At 37.3% G+C, this 22372-nt stretch overlaps 4 protein-coding genes across 4 annotated transcripts in view; 2 read left to right on the top strand and 2 right to left on the bottom strand.

Annotated features, from left to right (window-relative positions):
• The first annotated feature begins 248 nt into the window (after positions 1-248).
• On the top strand, positions 249-2534 carry tmem251 (transmembrane protein 251). The gene is made up of 2 exons (XM_084432411.1): positions 249-367; positions 823-2534. The coding sequence occupies exon 2, from the start codon at positions 838-840 to the stop codon at positions 1264-1266; it is 429 nt and encodes a 142-aa protein (XP_084288537.1). The 5' UTR covers positions 249-367; positions 823-837; the 3' UTR covers positions 1267-2534.
• Positions 2535-2562: 28 nt separating this feature from the next.
• On the bottom strand, positions 2563-3727 carry LOC311304992 (uncharacterized protein). Its single transcript, XM_084432412.1, has 2 exons — positions 3508-3727; positions 2563-2973 (listed from the first exon to the last, which is right to left on the bottom strand). The coding sequence occupies exons 1-2, from the start codon at positions 3701-3703 to the stop codon at positions 2864-2866; spliced, it is 306 nt and encodes a 101-aa protein (XP_084288538.1). The 5' UTR covers positions 3704-3727; the 3' UTR covers positions 2563-2863.
• A 731-nt stretch (positions 3728-4458) lies between these two features.
• ubr7 (ubiquitin protein ligase E3 component n-recognin 7) lies at positions 4459-12816 on the top strand. Its single transcript, XM_084431409.1, has 11 exons — positions 4459-4966; positions 5325-5458; positions 6969-7029; positions 7118-7213; positions 7793-7846; positions 7975-8080; positions 8740-8855; positions 9307-9498; positions 9735-9915; positions 11876-11937; positions 12021-12816. The coding sequence occupies exons 1-11, from the start codon at positions 4835-4837 to the stop codon at positions 12111-12113; spliced, it is 1227 nt and encodes a 408-aa protein (XP_084287535.1). The 5' UTR covers positions 4459-4834; the 3' UTR covers positions 12114-12816.
• A 5435-nt stretch (positions 12817-18251) lies between these two features.
• btbd7 (BTB (POZ) domain containing 7) overlaps positions 18252-22372 on the bottom strand; it is a 57592-nt gene continuing 53471 nt past the window's right edge. The window contains exons 9-11 of the mRNA XM_084433368.1: positions 21952-22130; positions 20822-21229; positions 18252-19937 (exon numbers count right to left, since the gene is read on the bottom strand). Of these exons, the coding sequence (XP_084289494.1) occupies positions 19281-19937; positions 20822-21229; positions 21952-22130 (1244 nt within the window). The 3' untranslated portion in view covers positions 18252-19280. The remainder of the gene's footprint in view (positions 19938-20821; positions 21230-21951; positions 22131-22372) is intronic.

Here is a 22372-nt window from a genome sequence, read left to right on the forward strand (position 1 = left end):
ACAATTCTAAAAATCTTTATGCAATATTTGTGGTTCCTGTAGAAGGAACAAGATGAAGGAACAAGGGTTAGAAAAACAAGATGACCTGCTGATCCAGATTATACCAGTTCTGACAGTTAACAGGAACACAAATCAACGATTACAAAAAATGTAATCATTGCATATATGACAGGAAGGCTCTAGGGGGCAGTAGAGTCATTTGTGAGGTTAATAATAAAGTCTCCGAAGATTCACAGGAACTTCCCGGATGTTTGCAATTCCAGGAAGTGGGTCCTATGACAACAATCCTGTGACAGGGTTGTGTGTTTTGGATTGAGAAACGCATTGCCCTGAAAACCGCGCAAAATGGTTTGATCGTGTGATCACAGTAAGTAACACTTAATGTAACATAATGAAATGTGTTTAGTCGATATGATGGGGGCGTATTGCTATAAAATGACACAACAGTAACGTTACTAGTCAACAGCTTTAAGAAATCTCCATATGGTGTGTGAGCCTTCTTCTGTTTAAAAGACTATATATTTATATATTATACTATATATTATATTTGATAATTAGATTAGTAATGTGTTTCGTACAACGTCAAAAAAAGCTAATTGTTTAGGAAAATGTTTTGAAAAATAAGTATTTTATTATTTGCTGTACGTTTTATATTTGATAATATAATATGGTGGTTTACAGTTGAAGTTGAGCTCCTTTCATTTATTTCCTGAAACCTAAGCAGCAATCAGACCATTGATCACATGGGTTCACAAATATGTAAGTGTTTGGTTTCTTGTCAGCGGTTGCACTTGAATGCATTCTCTGACTTTGTTTTTCCAGAGAAGAGCATGGAGAATGATGAATTTCCGCCAGCGGATGGGGTGGATAGGTGTCGGACTGTACTTGTTGGCCAGTGTCGCTGCAGTGTATTATATATTTGAGATCAGCCAAACGTACAACCGACTTGCACTGGCACACGTAGAAAAGGCTTCTGGAGCTCAGACAAAATGGTCAGGAGATGCTTCTTCCTCTTCCCCTTCCTCAACCTCATGGACAGTGACTCTGAAAACGAGACTTCTCCTTCTGCCCTTCTGGGTGTGGGCCACCATTTTCCTCATTCCCTACCTCCAGGTGTTTCTCTTTCTATACTCCTGCACAAGGGCGGACCCCAAGACTGTAGGATACTGTATTCTGCCCATCTGCCTTGCTGTTCTCTGCAACCGTCACCAGACCTTTGCCAAGGCCTCCAATCAGATCAGCAGGCTGCAGCTGATTGACACTTGAAGTGATTGTTAAAGATTTGGTGCCATACAGTTGGGCGATACAAAAGTGCATTCATAAATAAGATTATTAATTTTTAAGACTTGGCCCTGACTTCTTTTGGTTTTGTTTTGGGATTATTTTCTTGTCATCTGCAGTTCCACGCCAGTTTTTTTTTTTTTAAAGGACTTATAGGCTAGCAAGGTTTCATACTCTTTCAAACTGATTGGCAAATTTGGTCTGCATTTTAATCAAAGTAGATTAATAACAGGATCCAGAAGTATTCTCCATGTCGGCTCAGTCTTAAAGTACCTTTTTCTAGAAGTTTCATCTTGATTTAATTGAAACTAAGAAATTTTAATTAAATTTGATATATAAACTTTAAGTAGCCTAAATGGAGGCAATCAAGCCATAGTCCAAGATGTGGAGAATGTTGATGAGGCTGCATGAACTACTTGAATTACACTTCTAAAGATGGGTGGATTTCCTATAAATCAAAATTAATCAAGGAGTGTAAATGTTTCCATAGGCCAATGGATTTTTATTGTCAATTTAATGCTTCAGCTGCTTGTTCTCAACTCCAGTGGACAATGTATTAGAGGAAAATAAGAAAGCTACTGACCGTGTTTCCCATTTGTTTATAAGTGTCCATCTTTTTACTTGTTTTGAAAATAAAATGCACTCAAGCAGAGAACAATGAAAGAATTTGTAATAAAAAAACTTTTGTATTAAAAAACAATCTGTGATGAATACATTTTAATATCAGTATTTTGTTCAAGTATGATTTCTTGTCAGCTCTAGTCACGGAAATATAGGATATTTCCTTTTATTTCTTAATTTGTGTTTATTTGACAAATACTAATTCTGTATCATAGTGATATTCAAGTGTCCCCAGAGAAAAGACATCTGTGTGTTTCTGAAAACAAGTTCATATTCATAGTCTTGTGAAATAGTGTACTCTTATTGTTGAGGGATATCGGTATCATTTTACGATCTTATCTTGCATAAGAAAGGCAAAGGTTATGGGTGTGGTAGGTTGGCATGAGTCTGATTATTGTGAGCCTGTGCCTCAGACCCAAGTGTTTCGATCTCGATCTACATGTGGATGCTTTTATTGATTTGTTGAAATGCTAAAAAAAGGCAAATAGTTTTTGTCTAAAAGGGCTTGACTGTGAATTTATAATGTTTAAAGGTACCTGTTGATTACTTTCCATTGCAATCTTAATACACTGTGGTTTGAAACTACTCTGGATTCTGACAAAAATCAATAAAGAAATGTAATGTGCAGTGCATATTCTTTTGAAATTGTTACACTGACAATTTATTGCGCAAAGGTTTATTATTACCCTTTAGCTGAAGAAACTTCAGTACTGATAACCAATGTCAATTTGTTACAGTTTATAACAGGAAAAGTGTAATGATAAAACAATTTCCCCTTTGCGCTATTATGTTTTTAATTTTATAGGAAACTGAAGTTATCAAAAATAACATCAGATATTTTTTACGGAAACAAAATAAGGCAAAATCCAAATGCTGTCATAAAAGTTAAAAGGAGAGCAATTATGTACAAACACCTTTTTATGCAATAAAGGCCATAACAGAAGAATGACAGTTCTGAAGATCACGGCCGTAAGGTCTTTATCCTCTTGTTTGGAGGTTCTGACTTTGACTTTTTTTTGGTGGTCATTCCTGTGGTACTATCCTCTTCGTCACTGTCCTCGTCCTCATCATCTATAACATGGGTTCAAAAAGAGAAAGAAAAGTTACAAATAATTACTGAACTTGTTCACTGGCACCTTTTTTGAGCACAGACACTTATTAAAGAAGACATTCAGCAGATTATTGCAAAAAATACCGTTTCCATCATAACGCAATGTCCAATTTCAAAGGGGGAATTTGGAATGTTTAAGCTTTCGAGTGATACCCAGTTTATGATGATTGCAGGAATATGTAATAGGGGGGAAAAGGCAATAAATAAAAAGTGTGCAAAGTGTCTTGCTACCGGGACACTGACAGTTAAATGTCTTAATTGTAATAAGGAAGTAATAAAGTATAATCCTAAAGCAAGTAAATAAAAAATGGTAGCCTGTTAGGTCACTAATGAACATTTATGTTAAGCTACAAAAGAAAGGAGCTCGCTGACACCTGCAGTGCAATCATTACACAACAATACACACAGGTTTTAGCCAGTTTGCAAGTGTTGCGTTTTTTATTTATATTTGTTTGTTTCCCACGAACGACCCAGTCTTCATTTTAGCATCTTACCATCCAGAACCCCTCTGCTATTGTCCGTTGAACCCTTTTCCTGCTCAACAAGAGCCGTCAAGACTACCGATATATCGGCATTTAATTTCTTGATGCCAGTTAATAGTGATTTCAAATCGCCATCTACTTGTACTGTGAACTGGTTTGTCTGTCCATCTCTGTACTTCAGCTCTCCGTTCAGCTCGCACGCTGCCATGTTGAAGATGCACACTGTCACTCGGTTGCCAGATCTTATAAGAAATACATGCAACCATAACAAAACTTGTTTGGGGAGGCGTTATTTCTGAACTATGGAGAAACGAAACGCTTAGGCCTGGTTTTACAGACAGGGCTTTGTTTAATAAGGAAATCTAAGTAGCTTTTATAAACATGCCTTAGAAAAAAAAACCCAAAAACATTACTGGTGTGCATCTTGAAACAATGGCACTGACATATTTTACTATGGGTCAGTTCAAGTTGCTTTCAGTTAAAAACAGCTCAAATATGCATTTTAGTCTGAGGGTTCATTTCATTAATCAACACAGAAAACATAAAAATGGAACGGGATAGAATCTAAAATAGAATAGATTGTATAAAACAGAAGCTAGGCTAAATTGCAACTTTCTGCAAAAATTATTTACATCAGCAATTACACCCTTTTAAAAAGCTAATATATTTCACATATACGCTTGGCCATCTAAATAAAAGAAGCAAATCTCCTTCTTGTGTGAGCACATTAACGGACACCATTTTAAAAACTTTCAGATAGGGTTAAGAAATGCCCTTTCAGGTTTTAAGACTACAGACTGAAGCACAAGTAAAACCCTAAAATGTGACTGTATTTTAGACATAGGCCCAAGCCTCCAAAAATCACACACCCATATGTATGAGAGACTTACTATTAATAATAAGTGGTTTAATAAGTGGACATGGCAACACTGATTTACCCTTTGAACCCTGACCCATCGAATTGGCTTCGCGAAAATTCAAAATGTTCCTGTTTATCCAGAATCAGTGAGATTATGTGGTATAATGTTTTAATACACGTTAGTGAGAAAAAATAACTATATACTGTTTATATCCCTGCAACTCTCCCGCCAAAACATCATGTATTTGCATAAACCGGAAGCAGCATTGGTTTTGTTATTGTCACAGTTAATCCCTATAAATTCTTCAGGTTGTGTCAAACCGCTTGACACGTTCACACATCTTTCCTTTTTTAATATCACAGTGGACTCTCAGTCGCAAATAAAACGTGATCTCGTTGACAGGTCAGTTAGTTCGTGTCTCGTTTTTCGTGCCCTGGAACAGGAACTGGAAAGATTTTTTTGCGCTCGTCTCTTCAAGGATGGCGGCAAATGATGGAGCGGAGGAGGCTACTGTATCTCTGGTGGACGTCCTAGAGGAGGATGAAGAACTGGAGAACGAAGCCTCCGCGGTTCTGGGAGGGAGTGATTCAGAGAAATGCTCGTATCCAGAGGTTTGACGTGTTATATGAACACAGCCTTCTTGTATAATATTGTTTTTAGCATGCTGATTAGAACTTGACACGGGCTTTTTCATCTTACCGATTAACGTTATTCTTATAAAGTGTTATAAAGTGGATTGTTTTGGTTTGGGGTTAGCATAATACCTTAATTCTTCTGCTTAATTCGTCGATTGGTTTGGAAATAAACCTTATTGCATGAACACAGTAGCAGGAATAAGAATCCTTTTTTAGTACAGTTAAACATCTAACAGTAGTTGTCAGCAGATGCTCTGCATTTACATTCATATTCTCAGGATGAAAAGAAGCTACATGTCCTAAAAACAAGGTGATTTTCTTTTTGTCCTCACAGGGACATGTGAAGCGTCAGGCTCTGTATGCCTGCAACACCTGTACACCAAAGGGAGGAGAGCCAGCTGGCGTCTGTCTGGCATGTTCCTACAAGTGCCATGAAGGCCATGACCTTTTTGAGCTGTATACTAAGAGGTGAATATTGCTGCAATAACCAGCTGTAATTTTTGATGGTGCTCTAACCCATTTAAGCAAAGCTGACATTTTTTTTATTCATAATATTTTTGTCATTATGGCAGTGAGATTATTTAGCAGTTTACATATTCACATATTTGTCACTGGCAGCATCATAGGCAATGTGAGTGAAACCGAGACCCGTCACAAGAAAAATAGGTTTAAATTCAGCAAGAAATCAAAATGGAAAATTCTTGTTTCTTTAATGTAATATTGCAGTATTTATTATAAATGAATTATCAATGCACATCATTATTATTTTTTTTAAATTAATGTGCCCTCATAATATTTAATCAAATAAACTGATTAAAGGCAGGACAACCTATCACTCACATGCAAAGGATCCAATCAGTTCCTAATGGACAAAATCAAGTCCTGCCCTACATTTTCTTTCTGGTTTGAGAAGCCGTTTCACTCGGATATACAGTACAGGTCAAAAGTTTGGAAACATTACTATTTTTAAAGCCTGCATTTATTTGATCAAAAATACAGAACTGTAATATTGTGATATATTATTACAATTTAAAATAATTGTTTTTCAATTTATTATACTTTAAATTATCATTTATTTCTGTGACGCAAAGCTGAATTTTCAGGATCATTACTCCAGTCTATCACATGATCCTTTAGAAATCATTCTAATATGATGATTCATTATCAAAGTTGGAAACAGTTCTGCTGCTTAATATTTTTTCATAACCTGTGATACTTTTTTAGGATACTTTGATGAATAAAAAGTAAAAAGCTAATTTTTTAAAAATTGAAATCTTTTGTAACAACAATATACACTACTGGTCAGTAATTTGGGGTCAGTAATTTTTTTCTTTCTTTTTTTGAAATAAATCAATATTTTTATTCAGCAAGGATGTGTTAAATTGATCAAAAGTGATAGTAAAGAAGATTTATATTATTAGAAAATATTTTTTTATTTTGAATAAATGCAGTTCTTTTTAACCTTTTATTCATCAAATATATTAGGCAGCAGAACTGTTTCCAACACTCTTTTATATTAGACTGATTTCTAAAGGATCACGTGATAGACTGGATGTCACATGTGACACTGAAGACTGGAGTAATGATGCTGAAAATTCAGCTTTGCATCACAGGAATAAATTATTTTTTAAAGTATATTCAAATAGAAAACTAATATTTTAAGTTGTAATATTATTTCACAATATTACTGTTTTTTTTTAAATAAACGCAGCCTTGATAAGCATTAGAGACTTCTTTCAAAAATATAAAAAAAACATAATGTTTCCAAACTTTTGACCTGTACTGTATGTCACAATAACGAAGTAAAGACTATCACAACTTGAGTTTCATGCTGACTTTAATGCAAGGAAAATTCCACATGGAGATCTGGAGAAAATAAAATGAAGCATCAAGGTTTCTTAATAGACAGTTTGGAATTAATTGCGCACAGACCTTACTCTAAATCACTTACATTATGTAAACGTTATTAATATTACAGGAATTTTCGATGTGATTGTGGAAACGACAAGTTTGGGGAAATGGAGTGCAAGCTATTCGCGGTAAGTTATGTTTTACCATTAGTTTGAGTTTGTGTCTTTCAGTTTCAACTGTAGTGATGGTGATTATTTAAAATTTTCTGTTATGCAGGATAAAGAGAAAGTGAATTCAGGGAACAAATACAGCCACAATTTTTTTGGCTTGTATTGCACATGTGACAGACCCTACCCAGATCCAGAAGACGAGGTAATGTGCAGTTTAGTTAGAGTTCCTTTCTATAATATTCTATAGTCACCTATAGTTCTGTTGTCTGATCATATACTGCATTTTAAAATGATTAATCTGTAGTCCAATAGAATTCTGCTTATAACAATACTGTACGTTTGGAGTAGGCGTGTCGGTTTTACAGGTGTTACACTCTGTTCAGGCGTACACTGATGACATTAGGGACTTCTGGAAGTAAACTGTTAACTGTCGTAGCCAAAGACCAATAAAGCGAGTTCGCGTTCAAAAGTGATAGCGCTATAGATTGCGGCTCTCTGATGCCAAGAAGCTAACTTTAACGCATGCCTACATTTTCTGTAAGCTTAATTCATATATTTCAGTGAGGAAACTGTTTAATTTACAAACTTTTATTTTGAAATGTTAGTCAACTATATTAGTTAAAAGTCCCTTTTTGGAGGTACCGCCCACTTTGGCAGTTTACACCCCATTTTGGATTTCTCTGGCCTGCAGCTATATCTACTTGCTGATGTCATCAAATTATGAGTATATTTTATACAGATTATATACATGTACAAATTTAGAGTGAATTTCTCTCTCCAGGTTGCAGATGAGATGATCCAGTGTATCGTGTGTGAGGACTGGCTCCATGGTCGGGTTAGTTTCAAATCATATTGTACTCCGGCAGGACCTGAACATGGTTTTGTGCGTGTGTGTGTGTGTAGATAAGGAACATAACTTATTCTGGTGAAATGTCTGAAAACATCTGTGTGTGTCTCTATCAGCATTTAGGCTGTGTAGTGCCAGACTGTGTGGAACTACAAGAGATGATCTGCGAGTCATGCATGAATAAAACACCTTTCCTTTGGACCTATGCTGCACATATCGCAGGTAATGTTATACCTTTATCTGCTGCCATTTTGCATTTACAGATATTTAGTATGACTGCAAAGTTAGTTTTTTTAAAGGGAGAGAATCTAAATGTACACTACCATTCAACATTTGGATTAAGATCTTTTGTTCAGCAAGGACACATTAAATTGAGAGTGATAAAAGTGACAGTAAAGACATTTACAATGTTACAAAAGATTTCTATTTCAAATAAATGCTCTTCTTTTTAACTTTCTATTCATTGAAAGATCCTGAAAAAAAATGCATCACAGTTTCCACAAAAATATTAGCAGCACAACTGTATTCAACGTGGATGATAATAATCAGCATATTAGAATGATTTCTGAAGGATCATGTGACACTGAAAACTGGAGCAACGGCTGCTTACATTTTTTCTTTGCCATCACAATAATAAATTACATTTTAAAATATCTAAAAATTGGAAACAATAATATTTCACAATATTTTTTAATCAAATAAATGCAGCATAGATGGACATGATAGACTTAAAAAAAAAAAAAAAAAAAAAAAAAAGTAAAAAATCATATCGACCCCAAACTTTTGACCGGTAGTGTACATTAACATATCATTTGTCAGCTAGCATCTTTCTCTAAACATTTATACATTTGTGACGGCTTATTTCGTCTTGTTTGCATCAGTTACACCCATAACAAAAGTAAGCCCATGCAAAGGAGAAGGGGACGTGAAGGTGGAGGTAGAAAATGATGAAGAGAAGATAAAAACCGAGAACCTGAAGAACCCTGTAGATGAGAAGGTACTCGCTCTCTGCTGTGTAAAGGCTGTCGTCTGATTCATGAAATGGCAACTCTTCCGTTCATTCCTGTTCAGTCTGTTTTATTGCTGACAGCCTAACTTAAATCTCCTTTAAACAACAGATACGCAGTGAACAAGTGTTTCAAGATACTAGATGCACTGAAGATTTAAAGCCGTTTTAGACGCAGTTTTGCCTTTGTCTCACCACAAGATGGCGGTAGTTATCAGAACGAGTGTTTTCATTGGGGAATTAACACATCTCATGCGTCATCTGTCTCAAGCCATAATTTGAAGGAATCAAGCCAAATTGAATTTACACCACATTGTTTTGTTGCTGTTAGAAATTATGCCGACCCAGCTGTATGACTGGGGAATATTAAATGATTTGAACAATCTACACAGCAAGAGAGGAACGAGTGATCGAGATTTGATGACCTTCTCTCTGCTGACAGGTGCAGGTCAACGGGACATCCGCTTGTAAGCGTAAACACCAGGAGGAAGCTGAAGGGTCCTCAGAGGAGGGCTCGTGCTCCGGCTGCAGGCTGAGAGAGATGAAGGCTTCGGGGAGGAGCCGGGCTCCTCAGGGTGCCGTGTTCTGGCCGTCTGCCTGGCGCACCAAACTCTGCACCTGCACCGACTGCAAGGTACAGCTCAAACACACCCATTACAGTCCACATTGATGCTGAAAATTCAGCTTTGCCATCATAGAAATAAATTACTTAAAAAAAAGAAAAAAAAAAGCTATATATATATATATCACTGTATATATTTTTTACTATACCTGTATTTTTAACCATATAAATAGATAAAGTTGTATATATTGTTTTTTGAGAAACAAAATTTGTTCCTGGTCTCATGTTAATTGGCTTTGTTTGCTCAGATCCTCTATGCTGACACAGGAGTGTCTTTCCTCACGGATGAGATGGACACCGTCCTGGCGTATGAGAACAAGGGCAAGTCCACAGAACAGGCTGAACAAGCGGGTGGAGCCGAGGGTCGTGACCCCTTGATGTCGGCCTTAAACAACCTGAATCGGGTTCAGCAGCTGGAGATCATCCATGGTTAGTAGCAGTGCCGCAAAAACAGGGTTTGCAGTGTGTGCAGGGCATAAGGGCGCCGGACGGGAGGGGGGCAACATTGTGGCAAAATAATTCTTTGAAAATCTCCTTTTAATAAAACTTTATAAATAATCAGAAATTGTTTGTTAAAAAACGATGAAAGGAAACGTTTTTATTTAACTTTTGTTTAGCATTTTTAACTGATTCTTTTATTATATCAATATCAACCTCTCAACTTCCGACTACTTTAAGTCTGTCCCATGACCAAAAATGGATAGGCCTAGATGTGGGAAGCGTTCTGGGGCGCAGAGCAGAAAAAGGAAAATGTAAAATGATAAGGAACCTATTATTATTATTATTATTATTTTTATCACTTTAAAGTCTTTAAATTGATCAACATTTAACAACAGTTAACTTTGGTTCAACTTTGCATTTCAGTCTGGGACAAGTGTGTTTTTTTTAAGGGGCAAGTGAAATAGAATTTGACTTGCACGGCCAGACAAGTAGCTTAAAAATAACTAAGGAAGCATCGTAACGTGAGAATGATTCAGATTTTATTAGCTACATTCCGTGTAAAGAGTGACTGATGATGGATAGTGTATTTGGTAACAAGGTCGCGCTGCCTGTCTCTGTGAGAGACTTTCTTTCGTGGATAAATCGAAACATAAGCGCAACAGCACACAATAATCTCACAGAAGAAACATACTGAGGTTTTTAAATTCATTTAAGAAACATATATATTTTTTTTTTATAACGTATGATATAGTTGCATAACACAACCAAGGGAGCTGTTTTGCTGAATATTATCACAAACCAGTAACGTTAGCCTATTTAATTATCATAAATGTTTATGATCCTAAACAAGTAGCCTATTTTATAATAAGTTACTTACATTTTAGACACAGTATTGACTGTTAAAATAGCTCCAAAGGAAAACAACAATCAGCGCAGTGTTTTGTTACTGAATGATTACGATTCAGCGTTTTTGAACGAATCGTTTGAATGAATGACTCGCTTATTAAGACGGCCACTTGCCGCCACCTACTGGCGGTTTAGTTTCATGTTTAAAAGTATCATTGCATTTTTTTTTTCTTGTGCATTCAAACATTTATTTAAAACATTAATCTCATAACATGAGGCAACTTATAGCAGTTGCAATTTTGCAGTGTATAGGCTAAATTATTTAATTTGATTGGTAACAGCCCAGTTTTATTATTATAGGCTAACTGAATTTATTGATCAAATGTAAGAATTTGAGATGGCACATGATGCATACATTTAATAAGGTAAAAATAAAAATCGGCCTTTATAAAGGTAAATAACGCCCTGTGGTAAATATCACAAATATGCAGATTTAAGTATGTAAAAGCTGATACACTGAGAATATTGCTTCGGATCAGAATTAAATGATATTTATACCCCCTAAATCATCCCGGAATAAAATACTGTTATTTTACATTTGATTATTCAATTTCTGTACGTGGATACTGTTAAACCTACCTGGAAATCTTAAAGCTGTGTTTATGTAATCGGTTTCATTTAATCTGTTTCATCTTTGTTCTGTTAAATTTGTTTTGGCCATTGCTTGTAATAAAGTTTATATGTTCTTTTTTATTTTATTTTTATAACATTTGAACTTTATAGTTATAGTAGTTTTGCTGTGGTATCGAAAATGTCACTGGTAGGCCTATTTAAAATTTTGCAGCTTATTTATTTGAATAATGGGTCAAAACAACAAAAACATTAAACTCATTTTATTATTAAAATATACGCGTCTGTAATGAGTAAAGTTAAACGCTGATCTTGCACAGCAAACGTGCAGTTGCGCCCCTGGTTAGTCGGGTTTACTGGCAACTTTATCTGTTTTTTTCTGTGAAAGCAAAACGAATTCATGATATAAAATTGAACTACTCCCAATATACTATCAATTCAACTGTGACGTTCCCATTACATTTTTCCTCAGAATATAATGACATGAAGACAGAACTGAAGGACTATCTGCAGAGATTTGCAGCAGAAGGAAAGGTAGGCTTTCAATATTTATATTTTTAACGTGTCGTTGGGCTGAAGATGAGTTTGTACAATTTCTCCTCTCTTTCCTTGTTCAGGTGGTGACACCTGAGGACATCCGCCAGTTTTTTGAACAGCAGCAAAGCCGCAAGAGACGAAGAGCCAACGCAGACCAGTACTACTGCAGTTAAACCGTCTCTCACGCCGACACTTCAAGCATACCAGCTACATCCGACTTTTCATGTTTCTTTTTCTCCAGCTTTTTTCCAAGGCCATTCCTGGTTTTATAAAATAAACATGCAGTTTAAATTCAGACCCTCATAAGCTTGTATGATTTTGACCTTGTATATTAGTGATGTATGACAGGTTCTGTGTTCCCAAAGATATAGCTGTAATACTTTTCCTGTAATCCTGCCATTCCAAATAGGGGGTTGAATTTGCAATAACGTTCAGCTCAACATGTCACGATTGGCTCTCAGCGTCCGGAAAGATTTAAAACAGTGGATGTATGGAAAGGCACTTCTATAATGTCATAAAACAGCGATTGCAGTCGATCCTCAGGAGCTCTCTCTTTTAAGCGATTTAAAATTGTCTTTACATACTGAAAAAGGCTATTGGGAAAGTCACAATCACATGATTGCATTCAGTATTAATTGTTCTGAAGAGATGGCTAATATTCACATTCATGTATGTCAGGGTAAATAATGTTACAGCCTATTGGAAAAATCTGTTTAGGAAACACAAACCTATGTGCTTTTTCAGGTTATTCATTTCAGTCATTGTTGTGATCTAGTAACCCTTTTTATTTGATCTTGTTTTAACCTGTTTCATGTGTAGATTCTGTTACTTTTTAATGTCCTACCTTTGAGAAATAAACATGGTAATACATTTGGACCCTGTGATGTACGTCTCAGTTTATCCCAGAAACCCTCCATTAGGGTGAAATAGCCTCCATTTGCAAAAAAAAAATCTGATTTAGTTGAACAAGTCAGTAAAGCCTCTAGGATTTCTAAATCGAATTTAAAGTTTTGTTAATAAGCGACACACCATTTCAAAAGGGTAAAACTAATCAAGGCCACTAGATTAATAAAAAATAAATAAAAAAATCATAAAATGCTTGCATAATATAATCTGTAGGGTGAAAACCATTTGTGCACTGTTAAAAGTAAAACATATTTAATCGAGTTTGAGAGATTTCATGTGTAACAAAATGTCATATTGTGATTAAGATGTAATTTAACTTATATTTAAAGAAAAAAATGTCCATAAACTTCATGGCTGTGGAGTTACAGTAATGGATGTTACCCATTTAAGAAAAAGGGGGATTTTCTTTGTGTAAAAGTCATTGCAGGTGACTGCGGATCTGAGGGGTTGATTCGCATTCATTTTTACTACATTTCTATCAATTTCATGTGTCGCACTTTAAGAGTATGTGGTGTTATACTGATAACTTTTTTTTATCTAAATTGATAAATACAGTCTTATTAATATTTCTAAAATGGCAGCCTCCATATTAGACAAGTCTAGATTTGTGCTAATTTGTCTGTGATGTTACAGTCTTTCATGGTAACACCACAGACATAGAATAGAGAAAACTATTCTCCCTTGGTGGAAATAGGGGCAAAGATGAAAAAATAAACACTTTTTTTAAGAACTGTAATTTTCTTCATTTTTTTCTTTAAAGTTGCATATTTCTACTAATTTTAGAACAAACTAGAAATTTACTTCAAATACTGGTACCACAGGCATAAAGTGGTGGTCACTAGTATTTAATTTTGATTAAATTTATTATTTTAAATCAAGCTTTAATTTGACTGGATATAGCATATTTGAAATACATAGCAATACATTTTATCTTTTAAAAAAAATAGATTTTTTTTTTCTTCTAATTTCGCGTCTCGTTTGCCACCGCAATTGAAAACCCTGTTCCTGTATCATCAGGGAGCGAGTCCCTGCAGTGATAGTCATTTACATAAATGCGCCCAAACAATGTCCTTATAAGGGCTTTTCACACAACCTCACTTTTCTAGCTTGTTATCTTTCATGCTCGCGCAGAGCTTCCATTTCAACTAAAGCCAAACATTTAGTTCTCAAAACTAGGTAAAACACAATCAGGCCTAGACTACACGTGAACGTGTTTCGGACCTCTTGTACTCTGAAATTATTAACATTTCTAAATCAACTTTATATATATATATATAGCTTGATAAATTACCTCCAGAAGAATGTGATTTTGCATAAGTGTGGCTTCAGTTGGTTCTAAGTTTAAACGTTAATGTCAGTGCGAGATGAATTATGACTTCTGCATGAAAGTGTTTGAATGCACAGTGTTAGTGAATGGAGACCCAGTGTCTTACCCTCCCATTTTCCACTAATGGCAAGGTGTTACTCGCTGCTTATCAGGCAGTTCGAATGAATGAAGAAGAAAAAAAAAAAAAACACCCACCACACACAAGCATTATAACTCAAAACTATTTATTTCCAAGACATTAGTCACCTAATTGCAGAGTAAAGTTCATAACTACACCGGCCAAAGAAAAGAATAGAAAAATAGACACTTTCCACAACTCCACAAAAGAATGCTTTTTTTGTATGTGTGTGTGTGTGTGTGTGTGTGTGTATATACATATACACACAAATATATGTACACACACACACACACACACACACACACACACACACAAAGTCTCAAATAGATATCGCATGTTTTATATATATTTATAAAAACTTTACACTTTACATACAACAAAACACCATATTTCTGAGGCCTGTGATCAAAGGTACCAAAAATCTTGAAAAATATTTTTTTGAAGAAAAAAAAGAAAAGACAAAATAAACATTATGCACACTAAGCGTTGGCTACAGTATTACAAAGAGACGGTTTAACAGAGGTTTGTAGAAAGGGCTTGCATAAGACAAAAGGGGTGTGGAGGAAGCCCAGCCTCAGGCAGGGAAGGCACTAAATCGTCTCCATAAGAGAGATAGCACAAGAGAGAACCTGGAGATCTTGACTTGTAAGTCTTCAAAACACAACTTCCCTTGCCCCTCACACATCCAAAACACAAACCTTCGGTTCAGTTCAGCCTTGCGGCACTTTGGAGATAAATAACGCAACGCCATGCAAATATACTAAAAGGATTAGGAATGAATGTTTAAGAAAAATGACTCAGCGGTGAATCTAGAACTGAATAAACAGACACTTCAGTCAAAAATAAATCAATAGAGCCGACAGAGGGCACTATTCCACAACAAGTGTTACACATCAAAATTTAGTGCAATGGGTACCTTCATCTGTTTTAGCTTTTATTCCTTGGTTTAAGATGGTCAACGAACCCAATCATTTCAGACAATGACAATTTGACGTCAAACAATGGCTAGTTTGAGTCCTACAACACAGACTAAACAATGATTCAAGCTTCTCATCTGGGAGACCAAATGCATTTCCAATCCATTCTCTTAACAGTCTCTCAGGCAAGCAGCCCACAAACCAGACTGAACCCAAATGACAATAAATAGCATTTGTGATAGAAATGTATTAATTATGAGGTCAGTGTGCATCTCAAACGTGAAATAATACCTTCAACTGTGTGCATCGACTTTTGCAGCAATCAGAACCCACCCTCAAAATGATCTGATTGGTGTTTTATAACATGAAATAAATGACTTCTCAGCATCTTCAAAATGGCCTGAGTATAGCAGAGGCGAAGGTGACCTAAGGAGTTTTCCTAAGCTCCCCCTTAAGATTAAGGCATGGCTGGGTCTATACGGGACTAGATCGCTGGGAACGGCACTGACGTCAAGAAATAATGTTCTCCGCTGGCAGGAAAACCTCTGAGTAGCAGCAGTAGGCCTAAATATCCATCTGTCGATTTTGGGTCATGGTTGCGCACTAGAATGACATGACAAACCTCAGATCTCCTCTAGGCTGCCTCCAAGGGAAGCGCTGATGCCAATTACTCAATGCTTAGAGTTACAGGTAACAGTCACCTAAAAAAAATTGCAAACTAAAAATGCAACTGTTACATAAAAAAAAAAAAACAAAGAGAGAGAAATGTCATACCGAGAAGTCTTTGCTCATCAGACCTCAGATGACCCAATTCAAAATGGCATTGGTACAGATCAAAAACACTGAGTTAAAAACCAGAAACACTGAGGATTTAAATGACTGCACTTTTGACAAGAGCTTACGGCACATCAAAAGGAGAACATGCAAACTGCTGGTAACACAATTCGCATGCCAGGTACATCGAATCGTTACTGTCATGATGACATGAAGCCTGGAGGATCTGCAAGGTAAAAATCAAGACACCTGCTCTGTGAAACAAATCTAGGGTAAAACTATTTATTCTGAATAAAAGTGGTTAATAAATTGGTTCAACTCCTCCTCTTTTTGCTGCAGAATGAGGTCAGGGAAGGTAGGATTAAGTAGGCTGCGACGCATTGCATTTTGAGAGGATCATCAATTGCTTACTGAAAGCTGAAACTAGTGTATTATCAAGTTTGCTCATATTCCAAAGGAAAGGTTTAACCGTGTGCATCAGTGTGACTGAAGATTTTCACGTATCCGATAAGCCTGGCGTAAAGAGAACTGTAGAACTACGTCCTTGACATTAAGAGGAGACGAGCGGCCTCCAACCAATCTCAGTCGACTTCAATTCTCTAAGGAGATCACTTGTACCCCAGCCAGGGTCTATGCTGGATCTATTTTTAAGATGTGACCCTCTGAGGCTTTGCGGGATGGCAAACTGGAGCGCTCCCACTCAGGGTTCATGACTCTTTCAGGCTTGACTCAGAGGTGCACTGCAGTAGGAGTCCAGAAGGACCCATTTGTTGCACTGCAACTGCACCAGCCGGCTAACACTTCTGAATAACTAAGAGTAGATGAACAATAACACAAGCTTACCGCCATAACACCTGATAGAGTTCATTATCATGGAAGATGGCACAGTCCTCGCTTTCTAAACAAAAATGAGCTGTTATGCTGAATCTGATATAAAAGCGAGTGTAAAGAAAGGAGGAGAGGAACCTTAGAAATATGCTAGAAATTTGATTTCTGACTGTTGGTTCTGGTCCCTCAGTGATAAATGTTCAAGGTGAGGCTCTAGAAGTCTAAATAAGTTGATAAGGAAAATCAAATTGACTGAAGTACATGTTGAGAGAAGCTGGTCAGAGGTAGAAAAGTCTCTCTGGCACAGAATACCTTACGTGATTTAAGATGGAGAACTGCGTTACCCAAGGTGAGGTCTTAAGGCCATAACTGCAGATACAGCAGTACTAACCAACCCTACATCAACTCTTAAGGCTATCTTTATAGGCCAAAATACCTGGGGAGGGATCAACAAAATCAATCGATGATAAATGTTCCTTCTGTGATCACAGTCATCAAAGAGTCTGTGTAACTAACATGAATCTCAAGCCGACAGTTTCGATTCAGCTGACAAGGAGAGACGGAAACCTGGTAAATAAAATGCTTTCGAGATTCAACAAGCAACACAAACATCCTCCCCAACCCATCTTTGGTCTAACTGTGAGTTCTTAACGGTCCAAAAAATATATAAAATGTTTGAGCACTTTTATCTGACAGTCTCAGTATTTCTCAGTACGTTTGTGCTTTCAACCAACAAAACAGTTCTTGTGCTCCAATGAAAGCACTCAAAGTTAGGAACGTGGGATGGATATGACTGAGGATTGTTTGGATATTCAACAGAGGTCCCACCTGGTCTGATACAACCAGAGATGCTTATATAATAATATTTGAGAGTATGTGAAAATACAGTACTATTACTCGTGGGGAAAGACTATTGTTAATTATCTTGAAGAGATAGTTCACCCAAAAATGCTAATTCTGTCATCATTTACTCACCCTCATGTTGTTCCAAACCTGTACGAGTTTCTGGCTTTCTGCAGAACACAAAATATATTTTGAAGAAAGTCTCAAGGCTTGTTTTTTGTCCATACAGTGAAAGTCAATAGGGTCCAAAGTCATAAAGGTTTGGAACAACATGAATGGTTGACAAATTACATTTTTGGGTGAACTAGCCTGCATATTTGTGTCAGTATGATAATCGAGAAATATTTTTATTGTAGGGAGAAGAGAGCAAAATGAGTATTTAAAATAAAGGCTGCCTATTGCACAGTTATTATAGAATACAGAATACAGGTATTTCAGATGTTAAAAAAAAAAGCTTAAAATAAGTCACTTTTATAGATAGGGTGTGCAGCAGTGTGTGAGATATTGTTTCTTAAAGTGTTGTGTAACAAATCAAAAGTAAATGCTCTAAATCTTTGTGTGCATGACACTTTCTAAGATTTCTCTTTTTTTTTTTTTTGCAAAGCCTGTTCGTGACATCATAATTATTGGTCGTCTGCTGACAGAACTAGCGCAGAAAAGCTAATGAACGTCTGCTGTCCCACCAAACTAGAGGACTGAGGATGTGGCGTGAGGTTGGTTTGATTGAGATTCCTGTACATTTCTGGAGGACGAGGCTGATAATGATCAACCCGCTTTTGCCATCTCTCAGGAATGCCAGTAACTGCAGCCTTGGAAAGAGAATCTGAATGCAAAAGAGGGTGCCAAATTTTTGTTTGAGAGGACAGATAGCTTTTAAAGTTAAATACACTAGAATGAATCTGCAGATCTGAGTTGTGAAACACGGTAAAACAAAGCTCCATTCACATTAAATGGTGCATCTGTGCCATTGTTATGCCTGATAAGTTGCCTCATAGGGGACGGGGGATTTCATTTGTTTTCCCTTTTATGTTCCATCTCGGCTCTTAAATTGCACAGGCTAATGTAAAAGCCGGCAAATGCAGCGGATTACACAAGCTATTACTGCCACTCTGTCCTCAAAAGGAGGAGGAGCCGTTTTTCAAGGACTAGACAAAGTAATGAGTTTGCAACTTATTGCCTTCATATTTTTTTAATTTACTCCCAAGGAACAAAATCTGTGCATCTAGATAAATATATATTTTCTCCAGTCATCCTAGTATGTTCAAGGAAATGAAAGTAAATAAAATATACTGTGATATCTGTACATTAATATGCAGCATGTGAGGAAAATACGAGAACCATAATGAATCAGACTAAACCAATTTTGACCTCTTTTCAGGATGCTCACAACCAAACCAAGCTCTCCTCACTCTATACTAGGTTTCAAACCTGTCTGGAGCGGTTTAAGTGACATCTCCCTTTAGCATCTCCCATCAGAAAAGCAGCCACTCACGTAGCTTATGGGCGTTCATCACTTCAAGATACTGTTGTCCCTCGAAAGAATACAAAGTGCAGGACTGCTGGTGCCTCACCTGTTTGCTTACAAGTAGCATTTAAATTAGTCCTCAGTCTCTTTTTTAATCAGGGGTCAGAGAGCAGACTTCCTGTAGGGGTAGTCGGGTTTGTTGGGTGACCTGCGGTCTCGGGCCCCCAACCCTCCCTCGTCCCCAGTCCCTACATTCGCCCCTAAGCCCAGCCCAATTCCCTCTGGAGCAGGCCGACGGCCTGTTGGCCATTCCTCATACTGTTCTGTGGAGGGGCCGAGGCCACAGGTGAGGTCAGTCTCATTTACGGGCCGTGACCTCTGCACGGCTTGCACAACGCCCCCTTGCGAGACAATTGCCAAGTCTAGTCTCTGTGGAGGCTGTTCCAGCACATCCAGGCGGAGGGATTCTGAAGCCTCTGAGTAGGACGGAGGCGGCGCCCCTCCGCCTGCCTGACGGCTGTGGATGTAGAGGTCTGGTCCACAGTAGGGAGGCACGTGGCGGCCCGGGAACTCGTAGAGATCTGGGAAGTCAGGCTGCGGGCCCTCGGGCTTGGGTTCGGCTGCATGCCGCTTGCGGGAGGAGTGCGGGTGACGGCTGGAGTAGCTGTGGGACATGGGAGGAGCAGTAGAAATGTGAGGGTGGGCTTCGTGACTCTCCACCTCCATAGAGACCTCCGGAAGTCGTCGTTCCTTTAGGCTCATTGCCGAAACACCCATGGCGATGTCTGGCATGAACTCGTTGATGACAGGCTCCATGTTCTGCAAGAATAAGTTCAAATACAACTGTTATCTCTAGGGAAGCATGATATAGCAGTATCATATTGGCTATCATCCATTATTATTATTATTATTATTATTATTTAATAGTGGTGTAACGATACCCTCATGTCACGATTCGATACATATCACGATACAATATTATTGTGATACTCCAAGACATATGGTAAAAGGTTAACAAAAAACTGTTGATTAAAATGCTACATTTGGTGTTACAATGTGGGTGTAAAATGAATAGGCTTGGACTTGGTGCTGGTAACCCAATGCACAGGGACAATAGTGACACCAGAATAAAAATATTCATGATTCTAAAGCTGAAAACAGAATAATTTTTTTAGACAAATGTGCTTGCCCTCTTTCACTGACTAGATATATTTAAAATAATGTAGGCCACTTTTGACTGGTAACATAAGACATTTGACATTATCAGGACACAAATATTCCCCCATTGCATTAGTATCAACATTATATATAGTAGTTTAATGTAGTACTGACACTAAAACTCGTAAAACTCGCACAGTAAATTTCATTTCATACACAATACATATCACTATCTACGATACATGTTGCATTTTTGTATTGCGATATATTGTGACACGATATATTACACCCCTATTATTTAATAATAATAATAGAAATTTTTATTTAATTTAATCTGTATGTCAATGTTGCATGTATAGATGCTAATTTTCCCATTTTTTACATTTAGATGATTAAAAAACACTAATAATTTAATAACTCTGTTAAATGTAATTTAAAATATATATAAAAATGTAAACGAAAATAAATAAAAAAAAATTGCAAAAAAATAAATGTGTAAAATAATAATAATAAATAACAAAGAATAATATATTGGTATTAATCACCATTTGCTTGTCAGGATGAAGATTCCTTCCCCCCTGTGCGTTAGTGCAGTCTGGGGGCAGGGGCTTGGCTCCTGGTGGGTAGACTGGGCTGCCCATTTTTGTAGAGGTCTGCCTATGAAGGAGTGCATGATTGCAGGGGTAGGAGAAAGATCTGGAGGGAGGTTGGCTGGGGACCCGTGGTCTCCAGCCTGCTTTAAACTGCTGCTGACCATGGCCCGGGGTGGTCGGAGGATGGTAGGGTGGAGGAGGTGGGGGCAGAGGGGGGTGGAAGCCCACCAGAGCCTCCAGGTCAGTGAACATACTCTCCACAGCTGGTGTACTGTTGACCCGGCAGCGACCTGACTGGCGCAAGGCCAGGACGGGACTCTCGTCTCCAAAACGCTCCTCAGGAAAGAATTTGTGCGGATTCTATAAAACAGCACACATCAATGTATTAGCATTTATTAGCATCAATTATATTAGCACATTCATGCTTCAAAAATTAGAGTTAATAGGCTGTCTGGTATGCTGAAGAAGTTTTGACTGCTTCCAAGTGTCCCAACATAGGTTCACTGGTCACTTAATGGTGAGAATAACAAGACATCACAGTAGTTCAAGGGCTCAGAGCACTTCTAAACCAAGAGCACAGTAACTGGAGAAACATGCTTGTCAAAGCAACATGGAGTGATGCAGAACACACGAAGGCCCGAAAAATACTCGACGCAAGTACGTGAATGCAGTCTTCTTTAAGAAATGAATACTTCTATTAATGAAGGATGCAATTTGAATTAATTTAGAATGATTTCTGAAGGATCATGTGACACTGAAGACTGGAGTAATGATGCTGAAAATTCAGCTTTGACATCAAAGCAATAAATTACATTTTAAAATATATCAAAACAGAAAACAGTTATTTAAAATTTGAACAATATTTCACAATATTTTAGTATTGTGACATTTATATAGACGTTCACATCTGTGAATCCTTTTTTTTCACAAAATCAGTATGAGTGCATACACAATCCCTAGATAACAAAATTGTATTCATCAGAGGCTGGGGTAAAACTAACTGACATGAAAGTCAGAGTGAGATTCACAGTAGCCATAGCAACTTGTCAGTGCCTCCACTCAAACAGGATGTGCTGGGTTACCTGTAGGAGTTCTGCAGCCCCGTCAGGCAGGCCAAACTCTCGGAGCACACGGATCTGCAGCTCGTAACTGACTGTGGCGCCCTCACCACAGTTCAGAGCATACGCTCGCTGCACCTGGTCTGTGTGACGCAGCTCCTGCAGCCTACGGATCATTTCCTTCACTACTGCCAACCTGGGCACTGAAAGACCGGGTGAGAAAAGGAAAACACATGACTTAAGAATAAGATGAATAAGTGCATCAATTAATAATATTGCATACCAGGTCATAAATAGAGATTAATAAAAGATGGGTATATTGACAACAAGAAGTTTTTTTTTAAAATTGGTGTTGAATTTTGTTTTATATAACACCCACAGCAACACAAAGCTTGCCAACATACAAGGCCAATGTTCCCACTCACATTATACATGTATATATATA

This window comes from Rutilus rutilus, assembly GCF_951802725.1.
Source record: "Rutilus rutilus genome assembly, chromosome: 15".
Lineage (NCBI taxonomy): Eukaryota > Metazoa > Chordata > Actinopteri > Cypriniformes > Leuciscidae > Rutilus > Rutilus rutilus.

Coding starts and splice junctions, on each gene's coding strand:
- ubr7 (XM_084431409.1), top strand. CDS start 4,835: ATGGCGGCAAATGATGGAGCGGAGGAGGCTACTGTATCTCTGGTGGAC. Junction 4,967..5,324: donor AGAAATGCTCGTATCCAGAG/GTTTGACGTGTT, acceptor TTGTCCTCACAG/GGACATGTGAAGCGTCAGGC. Junction 11,938..12,020: donor GATTTGCAGCAGAAGGAAAG/GTAGGCTTTCAA, acceptor TTCCTTGTTCAG/GTGGTGACACCTGAGGACAT.
- tmem251 (XM_084432411.1), top strand. CDS start 838: ATGATGAATTTCCGCCAGCGGATGGGGTGGATAGGTGTCGGACTGTAC.
- LOC311304992 (XM_084432412.1), bottom strand. CDS start 3,703: ATGGCAGCGTGCGAGCTGAACGGAGAGCTGAAGTACAGAGATGGACAG. Junction 2,974..3,507: donor TAGCAGAGGGGTTCTGGATG/GTAAGATGCTAA, acceptor CCCATGTTATAG/ATGATGAGGACGAGGACAGT.